At 47.6% G+C, this 15,127-nt stretch overlaps 2 protein-coding genes and 1 pseudogene across 3 annotated transcripts; all 3 read left to right on the top strand.

Annotated features, from left to right (window-relative positions):
• Positions 1-689: 689 nt before the first annotated feature.
• Positions 690-8,290, top strand: LOC120711816 (annotated as a pseudogene).
• A 77-nt stretch (positions 8,291-8,367) lies between these two features.
• Positions 8,368-10,568, top strand: LOC120711820 (pentatricopeptide repeat-containing protein At5g39350-like). Its single transcript, XM_039997481.1, has one exon. The coding sequence runs from the start codon at positions 8,405-8,407 to the stop codon at positions 10,379-10,381; it is 1,977 nt and encodes a 658-aa protein (XP_039853415.1). The 5' UTR covers positions 8,368-8,404; the 3' UTR covers positions 10,382-10,568.
• A 140-nt stretch (positions 10,569-10,708) lies between these two features.
• Positions 10,709-12,906, top strand: LOC120711827 (actin-depolymerizing factor 1). Of its 2 annotated transcripts, XM_039997496.1 has the most exons (3): positions 10,709-11,001; positions 11,095-11,360; positions 12,451-12,905. In XM_039997496.1, the coding sequence occupies exons 1-3, from the start codon at positions 10,999-11,001 to the stop codon at positions 12,599-12,601; spliced, it is 420 nt and encodes a 139-aa protein (XP_039853430.1). In that variant the 5' UTR covers positions 10,709-10,998; the 3' UTR covers positions 12,602-12,905. The 2 variants fall into 2 exon arrangements, with proteins under 2 accessions (XP_039853430.1, XP_039853426.1); XM_039997492.1 differs by having other exon boundaries at positions 10,709-11,360; positions 12,451-12,906.
• The last annotated feature ends 2,221 nt before the right edge of the window (positions 12,907-15,127 follow it).

The raw sequence follows: 15,127 nt of genomic DNA, 5'->3' as shown, positions 1-15,127 counted from the left end.
ATGATTGATATGAACTCCTATGCATAGAAAGCTGCAAGTAGTATAATATTCAACAAGAGCAAATGAGAGGTAAATAAATTATAAAATACATCTCTTCTGTCAATGTAAATATTTTTAAAGAATTAAATAAAAAACTAGCTACCCACGCTATTAGCGCGGGCCACCTTGCTAGTTCCAAATAAGCAGCAGCTAAAAGAATAAGCAAAAGGATTTGTTCAGAAACACTAACTGATCGTCTGATAAAGCAAAATTGCTTGATAAAATGCTTAGCAATCACATTGTTATTGTAATAAAGCATTCATTCACGAGATCTAGCCAGGAATAAATCTGTGAATTTTTCTATAATTTCCTCGCTGATCGGTTTAAAAGCAGTCAACTCAACTAGTCACAGAGACAGTCAATTAGCTTTGGTTAGCGAGAGAGAAATGGCAGTAAGCAGCTGCACTGCTTAACTGACGAAGCTTTAGACGTCCCAAACGACCAAACGCTACGACCCAAACATGTGGTTGTTCATCTTACAGTAGTTGATCTTCCCACTCACACAATCCCTAACCCCGGCAGATGACCAACGTCCCTCAGCAAACACACCAACCGTGCCGATCACCAACGCCCCCCAAAAAATCCATGCGTATGCGGACAGCACGCTCGGCGTCACGACTACCCGTTTGGTGGCCAGACTGCAGACGAGGTGCGGGACGCACATAAGAGCATGCAGCTTCCTCACGTACGTGCTGAGAGCAGTGTCGCTCTGCCAACTCGATCTAGCTCGCGTCTGCCGCGGGGGATGGCCGGCATCCTGCCGAGGTTCGGGCCGTTCGGCCCTCTGCCGCCGTCGTACGATGAGTTCGGGATCAAGGAGACGAGGCCCCGCCTCGCCGGCGGCCGGGCCGGCGGGTACGACCTCGTGGAGCGGATGGAGTACCTGTACGTGCGCGTCGTCAAGGCGCGGGACCTCAGGTGGGGCGGCGGCGATCTCGACCCGTTCGCCGAGGTGAAGCTCGGGGGCCACTCCTGCGCGACGCGGCACATCGAGAAGACGGCGAGCCCCGAGTGGAACGACGTGTTCGCCTTCTCGCGGGAGCGGATCCAGGCGTCGTTCCTGGACGTGGTGGTCCGGGGCAGGGGCTTCGCCAAGGACGACTACGTCGGGCACCGCCGCTTCGACCTGGGCGACGCCCCCCTGCGCGTGCCCCCCGACAGCGCGCTCGCGCCGCAGTGGTACCACGTCTTCGACAGCAAGGGCGAGCGCGCAGGGGAGGTGATGCTGGCCGTGTGGTTCGGCACGCAGGCCGACGAGTGCTTCCCGCTGGCCGTGCACGCGGACGCCGCGCTCGCCGTGGACGCCAAGCTCGCCGCGCACACATCCGCTGCAAGCAGTACACCGTGCCGCGCCTGTGGTACGTGCGCGTCAACGTCATCGAGGCCCGCGACGTCGCGTTCGCGGACAAGGCCCGCGTCGGCAAGGTGTTCGTGCGCACCAGGATAGCCGGGCAGGTGCGCCGAACCAAGACGTGCGTCTCCCGCCTGCCGTCGTACGGCTGGAACGAGGACCACCTGTTCGTCGCCGCCGAGCCGTTCGAGGACCACCTCATCCTCTCCGTCGAGGACCGCGTCAAGGTCGACAAGGAGGAGGTCATCGGCCACGTCCACATTCCGTTCAAGGAATTCGAACGACGGTGGGACGCTCGCCCGATTCGCCCAAGATGGTACGTGCATTTGGCGTCGGAATTTCAACTGAAAAAAGTTGACAGATCAAGAAATGGCTTATAATCAATTAGAGGGAGATTTGTTAATCGGAAGCTTTATTTCGAACCGGCAGGTTCAATTTGGTGCGGCCAGAAGGCGCCGCTAAGATCGAAAAGTTCTCCGCCAAGATATGCGTCCGGCTCTGCCTCGAAGGCGGGTACAGAGTGCTGTCAGAGCCGGTCCACTACCTGAGCGACGTCCGGCCGGCGGCGAGGGAGCTGTGGCACAGCCGGCCGCCCATCGGCCTCATCGAGCTCGGCATCCACAACGCGTTCGGCCTGAGCGCCATGCGCACGCGCGACGGCCGCGGCTCGTGCGACGCCTACTGCGTCGCCAAGTACGGCGTCAATGTTATATTGTGATCCAAATTCTGATGGGAGATTGTTGGAATTTGGGCTTGGCCCATTAAAGCCCATGTGGTGCAAACTTTTAATCCCACATTCTAGTAGAAGTTGAGAAGACCACGTGACTCTCCTATATATCTAATCCATAGGCTTCACCGGAAAAACATCAATCCTATTATTCCTCTTGTAAGCCGCCGCTAGGCGTTGTACACAAACACCCGATATAGTGAAGTTCTTGCTAGCTGGCGCCCGTGGTTTTTTACCCTTCGCATTGGAGGGGTTTTCCACGTTAAATCTTCGTGTCTTTCTGCGGTTTGATCTTTCTATTTTTCATCGTTTTGTTCGCCGTCGCTTCTAACAAGTGGTACCAGAGCCGTGGTTTCAAGTTTGGGTTTCGTGATGGCGTCGATGAAGTATGATCTACCGATGTTGGACTACAAGACAAAGTTCTCGCTGTGGCAAGTCAAGATGAGAGCTATTCTGGCGCAAACCAATGATCTTGATGAGGCGCTGGAAAAATTCGGGAAGAAAAAGAAGGATGAGTGGACCGATGAGGAGAAGCGCAAGGACCGTAAGGCTCTTTCTCTTATTCAGCTTCATCTATCTAATGATATTCTACAAGAAGTGCTGCAGGAAAAGACTGCTGCAGAATTGTGGCTAAAACTGGAATCGATCTGCATGTCGAAGGATCTTACCAGTAAATTGCATATGAAGTTGAAGCTGTACACGCTTAAGATGCAGGAGGGTGATTCGGTGATGGGTCACCTATCTGTCTTCAAGGAGATCGTTGCTGACCTAGGGTCGATGGAGGTTAAGTATGAAGATGAGGACTTAGGTCTTCTTTTATTATGCTCTTTGCCAAGTTCTTATGCAAGTTTCCGTGACACCATACTATTAAGCCGTGATGAACTAACCCTTGCGGAAGTTTGTGAGGCACTCCAGTCTAAGGAGAAGATGAAAGGCATGGTGCAGACAGATGGCTCGTCCTCTAGGGGCGACGCTTTGCATGTCAGAGGCAGATCAGAGCAAAGATCCTCAAGTGATAACAACGATCGTGGCAAGAGCAATGACGGTAGAGGCCGCTCCCAGTCCAAAGGTCCCAAGAAGAAATTCTGTAAGTATTGCAAGAAGAAATCTCATATGATTGAGGATTGCTGGAAATTGCAGAATAAGGAGAAGAAGAAAAATAAATCTGATGGTAAGGCTAGTGTTGCTTCTGCTGGTGAAAACTCTGAGTCAGATTGTTTGGTTGTCTTTGCTGGTTGTGTTGCTGGTCATGATGAGTGGATTCTTGATTCTGCATGTTCTTTTCATATCTGCACTAATAGAGATTGGTTCAGTTCCTATGAGTCTTTGCAGAACGGTGATTTTGTGCGCATGGGAGATGATAACCCGTGTGAGATTATTGTCATTGGCTCTGTTCAGGTCAAGACCCATGATGGCATGATTCGCATACTGAAGAATGTAAGGCACATACCAGGGATGAAAAGAAATCTGATCTCGTTGAGCACACTTGATAAAGAAGGACTCAAATACACCGGTTCAGGTGGAGTTGTGAAGGTATCTAAAGGTTCTCTTGTATGTTTGCTGGGTGATCTCAATCCTTCAAATTTATATGTTCTCAGAGGTTGTACTTTGCATGGTTCTGTTTCTGCTGCTAATGTTGCTAATGCTGAACCTAGTAAGACTGACCTTTGGCATATGCGTCTTGGACACATGAGTGAACTCGGTATGGCAGAATTGATGAAGAGAAACCTGTTGGATGGCTGCATTCTGAGTGGCAAGAAGTTCTGTGAGCATTGTGTATTTGGTAAGCATAAGAGGGTCAAATTCAATACCTCTGTTTATACCACAAAAGGTACACTTGATTATGTTCATGCTGATTTGTGGGGTCCTTCACGTAAGCCTTCATATGGTGGTGCTCGTTATATGCTTACCATTATTGATGATTACTCTAGAAGAGTCTGGCCTTATTTTCTGAAAAGCAAAGATGATACTTTTGCTGCTTTTATAGAATGGAAAGTTATGATAGAAAGGCAAACTGAGAAGAAGGTCAAGGTGCTTCGAACTGATAATGGTGGAGAGTTCTGTTCGGATGCTTTTGATGATTATTGCAGAAAAGAAGGCATTGTTAGGCATCACACCATACCATACACTCCTCAGCAGAATGGTGTGGCCGAGCGTATGAACAGGACTATCATCTCGAAGACTCGTTGCATGCTGTCCAATGCCCATATGAACAAGCGTTTTTGGGCTGAGGCTGCTAATACAGCATGTTATTTGATCAACAGATCGCCTTCTATTCCACTCAACAAGAAGACTCCTATTGAGGTATGGTCTGGTACACCTGCAGATTATTCACACTTGAGAGTTTTTGGCTGCACTGCTTATGCTCATGTTGATAATGGAAAATTAGAGCCTAGAGCTATTAAATGTCTGTTTCTTGGTTATGGTTCGGGAGTCAAAGGATATAAATTGTGGAATCCTGAAACTAGAAAGACTTTTATGAGCAGAAGTGTTGTTTTCAATGAATCTGTGATGTTTACTGACAGTTTGTCCACAGATGATGCTTTAGTTGAGAAATTGCAGTCACAAGTTAGTGTGCAGGTGGAGCTTATGGATGACCAGGAAAATGAAGTTGTTGGTAATGATGTTTCAGATAGTGTTCCTGATACTGTTCAGCACTCACCTCCAGTTTCACAGTCTGTTTTGCAGCATGAGGAGGATGTAGATTTACCTATTGCTCTTCGCAGATCAAAGAGGAGTTGTGGACCTCCAAACCGTTTAATTGAGGAGTGTAATCTGACTTATTATGCTTTGAGTTGTGCTGAACAGGTGGAGGATGCTAGTGAGCCAGCAACATATTCTGAAGCCATTGATTCAGTTGATAAGGAGAAGTGGATCTCAGCTATGCATGAGGAGATGCAGTCTCTTGAGAAGAATGGCACATGGGAGATTGTAAGCTTGCCTGAGAAAAAGAAGACTGTTCGCTGCAAATGGGTCTTCAAGAGAAAGGAGGGTTTGTCTTCTAGTGAGCCTCCAAGATTTAAGGCAAGGTTAGTTGCAAAAGGTTTCAGTCAGATTCCTGGTGTTGACTATAATGATGTGTTCTCTCCAGTTGTGAAGCATAGCTCAATTCGGACTTTCTTTAGTATTGTTGCTATGCATGATCTTGAGCTTGAGCAGTTAGATGTGAAGACTGCATTTTTACATGGAGAGCTTGAGGAGGAAATTTACATGGATCAGCCAGAAGGATTCATAGTGCCAAGCAAAGAGAATTATGTTTGCAAATTAAAGAAATCCTTGTATGGTTTGAAACAGTCTCCTCGTCAGTGGTATAAGAGGTTTGATTCATTTATGTTGTTACATGGTTTTAAAAGATCTGAATATGATAGCTGTGTTTAAATTAAGATTGTTGAGGAATCACCTATATACTTGCTGTTATATGTTGATGACATGCTTATTGCTGCCAAGAGTAGAAAAGAAATCACTACAGTAAAGAAATTGTTGAGTAGTGAATTTGATACGAAGGATCTTGGTGTTGCTAAGAAAATTCTAGGTATGGAAATTACTAGAGACAGAAAATCTGGTTTATTATTTCTTAGTCAGCATAATTACATTAACAAGGTTCTTCAGCGTTTCAATATGCATGATTCAAAGCCAGTTAGTACTCCTATTGCACCTCACTTTAAATTGTCAGCTGCTCAGTGCCCTAGTTCTGAGGAGGATGTTGAATACATGTCAAAAGTCCCATATTCTAGTGCTGTTGGTTCTTTGATGTATGCCATGGTTTGCTCTCGCCCAGATTTATCATATGTTATGAGTTTGGTTAGCAGATACATGTCTAATCCTGGTAAAGAACACTGGAAGGCAGTTCAGTGGATTTTCAGGTACCTCAGAGGAACAACAGATTCTTGTTTGAAGTTTGGGAGAACTGATCAGGGACTCATTGGTTATGTGGATTCAGATTATGCTGCTGATTTGGATAGGCGCAGGTCACTCACAGGTTATGTGTTCACTGTTAGCAGTTGTGCTGTGAGTTGGAAGGCTACTTTGCAGCCTGTTGTTGCTATGTCTACCACAGAAGCAGAATATATGGCTATTGCTGAAGCGTGCAAGGAGGCAGTTTGGCTGAAAGGTTTGTTTACTGAGCTGTGTGGAGTTGGTTCTTGCATTGATCTATTCTGTGACAGTCAAAGTGCTATTTGCCTCACTAAAGATAAGATGTTTCATGAAAGGACAAAGCATATTGATGTCAAGTACCATTATGTTCGTGATGTTATTTCACAAGGTAAATTGAAGGTATGCAAGATCAGTACTCATGATAATCCAGCTGATATGATGACTAAACCAGTTCCTGTAGCTAAGTTTGAGCTTTGCTCAAGCTTAGTTGGTTTGACAGTTTAGCCCAAGAAGCTATTTGGCGCCAGAAGTTCTGTTCTTTGTTGTGTTCAGGTGATGATTTTGATATGCTACAAGAAGGAATTTGTCTCAAGGTGGAGTATGTTATATTGTGATCCAAATTCTGATGGGAGATTGTTGGAATTTGGGCTTGGCCCATTAAGGCCCATGTGGTGCAAACTTTTAATCCCACATTCTAGTAGAAGTTGAGAAGACCACGTGACTCTCCTATATATCTAATCCATAGGCTTCACCGGAAAAACATCAATCCTATTATTCCTCTTGTAAGCCGCCGCTAGGCGTTGTACACAAACACCCGATATAGTGAAGTTCTTACTGGCTGGCGCCTGTGGTTTTTTACCCTTCGCATTGGAGGGGTTTTCCACGTTAAATCTTCGTGTCTTTCTGCGGTTTGATCTTTCTATTTTTCATCGTTTTGTTCGCCGTCGCTTCTAACAGTCAAGTGGTTCCGCACGCAGACCGTCATCGACAGCCTCGCGCCGCGGTTCCACCAGCAGTGCTACTGGGACGTGCACGACCACTGCACCGTGCTCACCGTCGCCGTCTTCCACAACTGCCAGGTCGGCGACCAGGGCGGCCTCGTGACCGGCGACCCCGTCAAGGACGTGCTCCTCGGCAAGGTGCGCATCCGGCTCTCCACGCTCGAGACCGGGCGCATCTACACGCACGCGTACCCTCTCATCTCCCTCCACGGCGCTGGCATCAAGAAGATGGGCGAGCTCCAGCTCGCCGTGCGGTTCTCCAGCACGTCGACGCTGGGCCTGCTTCAGACGTACGCGCAGCCGCACCTGCCGCCGATGCACTACCACCACCCGCTGTCCATCGTGCACCAGGAGACGCTGCGGCGCGAGGCCGTCGCGCTCATCGCGCACCGGCTGGGCCGCATGGACCCGCCGCTGCGCGGGGAGTGCGTCGAGCACCTCTGCGAGGCGCACTCGCACCGGTGGAGCATGCGGCGCAGCAAGGCCCACTTCTTCCGCCTCATGGCGGCGCTGGCGCCCCTGTTCGCGGCGCTCCGGTGGTTCGTCGACGTCTGCCACTGGAAGAACCCGGCGACCACCGTCGCGGTGCACATCATCTACGCCATGCTCGTGTGCTGCCCCAACCTCATCCTGCCCACCTTCTTCGGGTACAAGTTCCTGCTGGGCCTGTGGAACTACCGGTGCCGGCCGAGGCACCCGTGGCACGTGGACACCAAGGTGTCGCACGCCGAGCTGGCGCACCCGGACGAGCTGGACGAGGAGTTCGACGAGTTCCCGACGGCGCGGCCGCACGAGGTGGTGCGCATGCGGCACGACCGGCTGCGGAGCCTCGGGGCGCGGATCCAGGAGATGGTCGGCGACGTCGCGGCGCACGCCGAGCGGGCCCGGTGCGCGATGACGTGGCGGGACCCCCGCGCCACGGCCATGTACCTCCTGTGGTGCCTGTTCCTTGCGGTGACCACCTTCCTGGCGCCGTTCCAGGCGGTGGCGCTGCTGACGGGGTTCTACGTGATGCGCCACCCGGCGCTCCGGCAGAGGCTGCCCGACGTGCCGACCAACTTCTTCCGCCGACTGCCCTGCAAGGTCGATTGCCTGCTTTGATCGGGGATAGTCCGTAACGAGAAAATTTTAGTCTTGTTCTGTTGTTCACCTGCCTCTTGTAATCTAATGGTTGTATACTTGTAGTTGTATCAGTTATCAACACACTTGTAAGTTTGCAGGGCAGACGTTTTAATTTTGGGCTGACTGCCTCACGTGCACCGAAGAGGCGTTTGGCTAGTCTCCATTGACAAGCCAGTCTATCTGGACCTTCCAATATTTGCAGTTCGCCTCCAATTTCGCCTCAAAATTACTCCACCGACGAAATACGGACCCGTCAGATCGAAGCATCCTGTGTCCCTGAAATTCTGAATGGCAACCAGCCCTCTCGTCCGGCAATGCCTAGTCCTCCTCCGCTCCAAGAACTCCTCTACCGCGCTCCCTCCCGCCATCGCGGCCCAGGTCCACGCGGTCCTCCTCACGTCCGGTCACCTCGACCACGACAGCATTCGTCTCCTCTTAATTTCTTACTGCGCCTGCGGCCGCCCCTCCGATGCCCACAACCTGCTCGCTCAAATGCCCCAGCCGCCCCCCGTTTCCTTCTCCAACACCCTCCTCCGCTCCTACACCGACCTCGGCTTACACCGAGAGGCCCTCGCTCTCTACTCCCGGATGCGCGCCTTCGACCACCTCACCTTCCCCTTCGCCGCCAAGGCCTGCGGCGGCCTCCGCCTCCGCCGCCATGGTCGCGCCGTGCACTGCCGCGCCCTCGCCGCGGGCTTCGGCGGCGACGCGTACGTGCAGAACGCGCTCGTTTCCATGTACTCGAGATGCAGAGAAGTGGACGCGGCGGAGGCGGTGTTCGGCGCGATGCGGAGCCGGACAGTCGTGTCGTGGAATGCAGTCATTGCCGGGTTTGTCAAGAACGGCCGCGCGGAGAGGGCTTTGGAGGTGTTCGCGAAGATGGTTGGCGGTGGCGGTGGCCTTGACCGCGCCACGGTTGTGTCAGTGCTGCCTGCTTGTGCGCAAGCCAAGGACTTGCGAACAGGGAGAGCTGTGCACCGGTTGGCGGAGGGGAGAGGCTTGGGGAACTATGTTGCGGTGAAGAATGCTTTGATCGACATGTACGGGAAGTGTGGAAGCTTGGAAGATGCAAGAAGGGTGTTTGACGAGGACAAATATGATAAGGATGTTGTTTCTTGGACGGCGATGATCGGTGCATATGTGCTGAATGACCGTGCAGGCGAGGCCTTGACTGTTGGTTGTGAGATGCTGATGGACAGTGAAGCACAGCCCAATGCTGTGACCATGGCACATCTACTCTCAGCTTGTGCCAGTTTGCTATCTGGAAAGCATGCAAAGTGCACACATGCATTGTGCATTAGACTTGGGTTTCAATCAGACATTGTTGCTGAGACTGCACTTGTTGACAGTTATGCAAAATGTGGCCATATGAAGATGATAGAGATTATTGTGGAGAAAGGATCACGACGGACAGAAACTTGGAATGCAGCAATCTCTGGTTACACTTACAGAAAAAAGGAAAAGAAAGCTATTGAGCTGTTTAAGCGAATGATTGAAGAATCAGTGCGCCCAGATTCTGTAACAATGACAAGCGTCCTCCCAGCCTATGCAGAATCCGCAAACCCGGCACAAGCGAAGAACATCCACTGTTTCTTACTGACTCAGGGATTTCTTGGGAGTGCAGAGATTGCCACCAGTTTGATTGATGTGTATGCCAAGGTGGGTAATTTGGACGTGACATGGGAGCTCTTCAAGTGTTTACCTGAAAAGGACATTGTTGCCTGGACTACTGTCATTGCTGGATGCGGAATGCACGGACATGCTCAAACTGCCATCCTGCTATATGATAAGATGGTAGAGTTGGGGGTGAAGCCAAACTACATCACCATGGCCTCATTGCTGTACTCTTGTAGCCATGCCGGTATGATAGATGAAGGGCTTCGTCTGTTTGATGCTATGCAGAACATCCATGGCCTGATGCCTAATGCCGAGCACTACTCGTGCCTGGTTGACATGCTTGGTCGTGCTGGAAGGATTGAGGAGGCGTACTGCCTCATTGAAGACATGCCATTTGAACCGACTACCTCAGTTTGGGGTGCGCTGCTGGGTGCCTGTGTTCTGCACGAGAATGTTGAATTTGGGGAGATTGCAGCAAAGCATTTGTTTGAGCTTGAACCAGGGAACACTGGGAACTATGTGCTCCTTGGGAAGGTATATGCCGCAGCTGACAGATGGGGTGATGTTCAGAACCTACGGAGAATGATTGAGGAAAGGGGTCTTCGCAAAGATCCAGGATCTAGTGTGGTTGATGCAAAGTCACCGTGATAGAACAGTAAGTCTTATACTTGTGACAGATAGAGCGGTATGATTCTTTGATGTATGCGTCAGTAGAAAAAAAATGGTATTAAAAATTTGAGTTCAACAAAGATTGTATTATGCCTTGCTCTACAGGCTACAGCTAACAAGTAGTAGTAGTCTTTATCTCGTAATACAGGAGAAGCAGTTGCCAGTTTGTCTTGAAAAGCTGTTAAACTAATGCAAGTTATAGAAGACGTAGTACACTGTGCAAAAGAAACAGGCCGAATGCACGGCATGTCGGATTGTTGCTACAAACGATTCTGCCGAGAGAGGGGGATGTCAATTATAGGGACGGGTGGTGGCGCGCATGTTGGTTGGGCACAACGATTCTGGTTCTCACACACGAAGGAGGGGACGTGCTTGGTCAAAGGCCCCTCCCCGGACGTGGTGGCATCATGCAAGCCTCCATCCCGGCTGCCCATCCCCTCCCTCCCCTATATCTGGCCTCCTCCTCCCCCTCTTTCAGGCCTTGAAATCTCGCCCCTCTTTGCTGTTGCCCACATCCCTTTCTCTCCTCCTCTGCGCGCTGCCGTTTGTTTCTCAACCAGAGGAAGAAAGGAAGGAAGAGATCGAAAGCATCAGCCATGGTGAGTACGTCCGATCTGTTTGTTTCTCCCAATGCTGTTCATTGGATGTTCTCTGATGTGGTGGGTACTGTTATGGACCTTCCTTCTTGTAAGTCGAACTCGGCGTCGGGAATGGCCGTGTGTGATGAATGCAAACTCAAGTTCCTGGAACTTAAGGCGAAGAGGAGCTTCCGTTTCATCGTGTTCAAGATCAATGAGAAGGTGCAGCAGGTGGTGGTTGATAGGCTGGGACAACCAGGTGAGAGCTATGAGGACTTCACCGCCTGCTTGCCCGCCGACGAGTGCCGCTATGCAGTGTTTGATTTTGACTTTGTCACGGATGAGAACTGCCAGAAGAGCAAGATCTTCTTCATCTCTTGGTAACCCTCCATCCCACATTTTTTTGTTCGATTTTGTCCTTTATTGCAGAACGTTCTGTTTCCATTGCATATATAATTCAATTCTGTCAACCTTTGGTATGGTGTGGTCAGTGATGATTGGTTGGTTGCTGCCCTTAATTCTGAGTTTACATGTATTTTTTTCCAAGAGGTTCATCTAAACATGTTCAGTTGTTGCAGATTAGTCATCGGTAATATTACGACATTTCTCACAGCCAATTGTTTTCGACCTTCGCAACTTGATCTTTAACAAATTATTGCATTTAGCATCTAAGACATTACAGTATGAAAAAGGGCGTCAATTCATATGTTTTCTGATGAACTATTATTGGATCTGGGGGATGGATAGACTAACAACTTATTACACGGGGGAAAAACAGAAGCAGAAATCTGTGTTCCGCAAAATGACGCACACCGGCTCGTTTTCTTAAAACAAACGTGGCTACAATTTCTGTGGCTACTAAAATTGTCCAATGTCCATGTTAATGTGAATATGTGTATGTACAGTTAAGCTATCATGTCTAAACACTATTTTAAAATGTCTATACACTATTTTTAACTGTCGTTGATCCTTCGCCAGCTAAGTGATTGCAGCGTAATAAATTGATAGAAAATTAAAAGAGACGTATTGACTGTGTTTGCAACTCTGCGTCTTAAGAAAATGAAATTAGCATCTCGAGGAACTCGTATCAAATATCTGATGCAACTTTGTATTACTGCGTCTACAGATGCACATCCAAGCAGATGCTGAAATGACCTTTTCTTCTCTGGCTCTCTGCTGAATTTGGTGGAGCCATGCAATTTAGCAGCATGGGTTCAGAACAAATACTTACAGGCACAAACTGTTTCATAGAAATTTTTTATATTTTCAAAATAGACATAAATCTTTGATCGAATGCATTGACTTCATTAGATTCTTAAGCATGATATGCAAAACATCTAGATGTGTTAGTTTTGTTGGTAATATGTATCTTTCTCCCTGTGCCAAATTAATGCGCAGAAATGAGATTGATCTCTGCTAAAAAAAGCATGAAGGCTGAACCGGTGTGCTTCCGCATCAAACTCTCTGCAGGGCCCCAGATACATCTAGGGTGAGGAGCAAGATGCTGTACGCGAGCTCAAAGGACCGGTTCAAGAGGGAGCTGGATGGCATCCAGGTGGAGCTACAAGCAACTGACCCCAGCGAAATGAGCATGGACATCGTCAAGGCGCGAGCCCTCTGAAACAGCCCGACAGCCGCACCCTCCAGGAGCGCATCAGCTCCTGCCCTTGCATGCTATTCTTTCTGTGTTGGTGACGGTCATCCGTTTTCATGTCATTGTTTTCCTGGACGCAAAAGTGTTGCATTCTGTATGAGACTGTATGCCATTTTGCCTTTTTACCGTCTCTGCCGTAGTCCTGCTACAGCTGTAAACTAGAACTTATTTGGTGTTTTATCTCGTGGCATTGTCGAGTCTTTCATGTGTCTGTGCAATGCTAGTTGTGAAGCCTAATGTACCCTAGTTTAATCACCGAATTCCAAGTTTGATATTTATCTTATATGTTGACCTTGCGCATGTCTACTGCTGCAAAACGCTGCTCCCTATCGTCCATCAATATAATACATGCTTTATCTGAAATGATCAAATCTTAGAATCACGAATTATAGACTTATTAATGTTGAGCTTAAGCTTTTGAGTTGTATTGGTTCGTGCATGCAACTCAATATAGTATTAGAACTAGAGGTCTCGAGTTCGAATCCTGGCGGGCGCGATTAAATAAATAATTACAGAAGACTTTTAATTTTCACATCTGAGGCCTGACCTTCACGCTAATTGTCTGAGACACACTAGAAAATGAGATAAATCCTAAAAATTCACATTAAGAACAAAAACATCCCGCTATCATTTTAGATTGACTCTGGTCAGAAATTCAGAATTGACAATTGTAACCATCAGATCTAGTATGTTTTCTAAAAAGTTACATACATTTTTCGTTATGAAAATAGACTAAAAGTAACCCCAAAATTTGCATCTCAAGCACCCCACATTTGCCAATATTAAAGATAACCTTCAGTAACCCAAAATATGCATTTAAATTATTATCTACCTCTAAAAAAAAGGTATTCAAGCTGTTCTTATAGGTGTGCTTCTAAATTATTCACATCGACTATTGTTAACATAGAAAAAATAACTTAATATATACATGCATGATGTGCGCATATACAGCATATGTAGGAAGTGATGATCATACAGTTTCAGTGTTGAACTTAAATAATACTAACTGAAGCTGAAGTTTATCTGAAACCAATGTTAAACAAGCATGGATAGAAGGGGCTCCGTCAAACAATCTTTCACAAAGAAGTGGTTCTAGACTGACTCGTTAAACAAGCATGGATACAAAGAAGTTTATCTAAAAGACTAAAACAAATGTTAAACAACCATTAATAAAAAATGTATATAACTTTTTAGAATCATTAAGAATCACTTTTATCAGAGAATCATTTGTCATAGTAAATCAGATCTAGCGGGAGCTCTATCGGACGGGGTCTTAAGATATATTAATTTACAACAAATAACAATATACAACAACAACAACATAGCCTTTTTTTCCAAGCAAGTTGGGGTAGGCTAGAGATGAAACCCGAAAGAAATAAGTTCAAGGTTCAGGCACATTGATAGCTAGTCTCCAAGCGCTTCTATCCAAAGCTATCTCTTTAGGGATATTCCAATCCTTAAGGTCTCTCTTAACCGACTCATCCCACGTCAGTTTAGGTCTACCTCTATCCCTCTTTACATTATCGACCCGCTCAAGAACCCCATTACGCACCGGCGCCTCAGGAGGCCTTCGTTGGACATGTCCAAACCATCTCAGCCGATGCTGGGTAAGTTTCTTCTCAATTGGTGCCACTCCGACCCTATCCCGAATAACTTCGTTCCGGACTCTATCCCTCCTTGTGTGCCCGTAAAACCACCGCAACATCCGCAATAACAATATACTATAAGAAAAAAATAATGGTTGAAATCTAGTTTTGAAAACTCACTATAAAATGCATCAAACTCTCGTAGCCTAAAAGGTGGTTTTCTTCAGCATTGTTTTTTTCAAAAGCCAAAACGAACCATTTTTTTAGTGCCATTTCTGTGCTTACCCATATGATGCCTACAGTTTGTTTACCATTGAACATGAACTAACACATTCAACCTCTTTTGCCTTTGCAGCGTTGTTTCATATAATCAGGACGGCAACCAGTGGCATGATGGCTTAAGAACCGGCCCATCTAATCCCAGAGTCCAGAGATCTGTTTGTTATACATGCATCCAATCCACAATCCAGAATTGGGTAGCAGCTAAAATGTCTTGTCCTCTATTGTGTTTTGTCTCGTGAGCGTCGAGTCTGAAACTAGCGTCTGAAGAAGTGTAAAGCAAAATCATGTACCTCGCTCAAAAGTGTTAATGATTGGAATTTTTTCCCCATGCGATGCGAATATGTGGTTGTGTTGTTCAGCTGTTTCCTGTTGTGGCGGATTGAAGTTCCAGCGGCTTAGGCCTTGTCCAAAGGCAGATGATATCGCTGACTTGTCATGATGTGGCGGAGACAGAACGTGCAAATTTTCTCTCGCTAGAGACTATGTCGTCGCTAGCTGGTGATCCGTCTACCGAGGTTTGTTTGAGCAAGCACAGAAACCAAAGAACATGGCAGCACATTTTTCTATTTGTTTATTGTCTCTTACCGCCACATCACCAGCGATTTCGCTAGAAGCCGGCGAAACT

Source organism: Panicum virgatum, chromosome 1K, assembly GCF_016808335.1.
Source record: "Panicum virgatum strain AP13 chromosome 1K, P.virgatum_v5, whole genome shotgun sequence".
Taxonomy (NCBI): domain Eukaryota; kingdom Viridiplantae; phylum Streptophyta; class Magnoliopsida; order Poales; family Poaceae; genus Panicum; species Panicum virgatum.
This window is presented reverse-complemented; position numbering and strand designations above follow the sequence as displayed.

Excerpts from the sequence above, each read along its gene's own strand:
- LOC120711820 (XM_039997481.1), top strand. The coding sequence starts at position 8,405 with ATGGCAACCAGCCCTCTCGTCCGGCAATGCCTAGTCCTCCTCCGCTCC.
- LOC120711827 (XM_039997492.1), top strand. The coding sequence starts at position 10,999 with ATGGTGAGTACGTCCGATCTGTTTGTTTCTCCCAATGCTGTTCATTGG. Across the intron at positions 11,361-12,450 it reads AAGATCTTCTTCATCTCTTG|GGCCCCAGATACATCTAGGG; the intron begins GTAACCCTCCAT and ends AACTCTCTGCAG.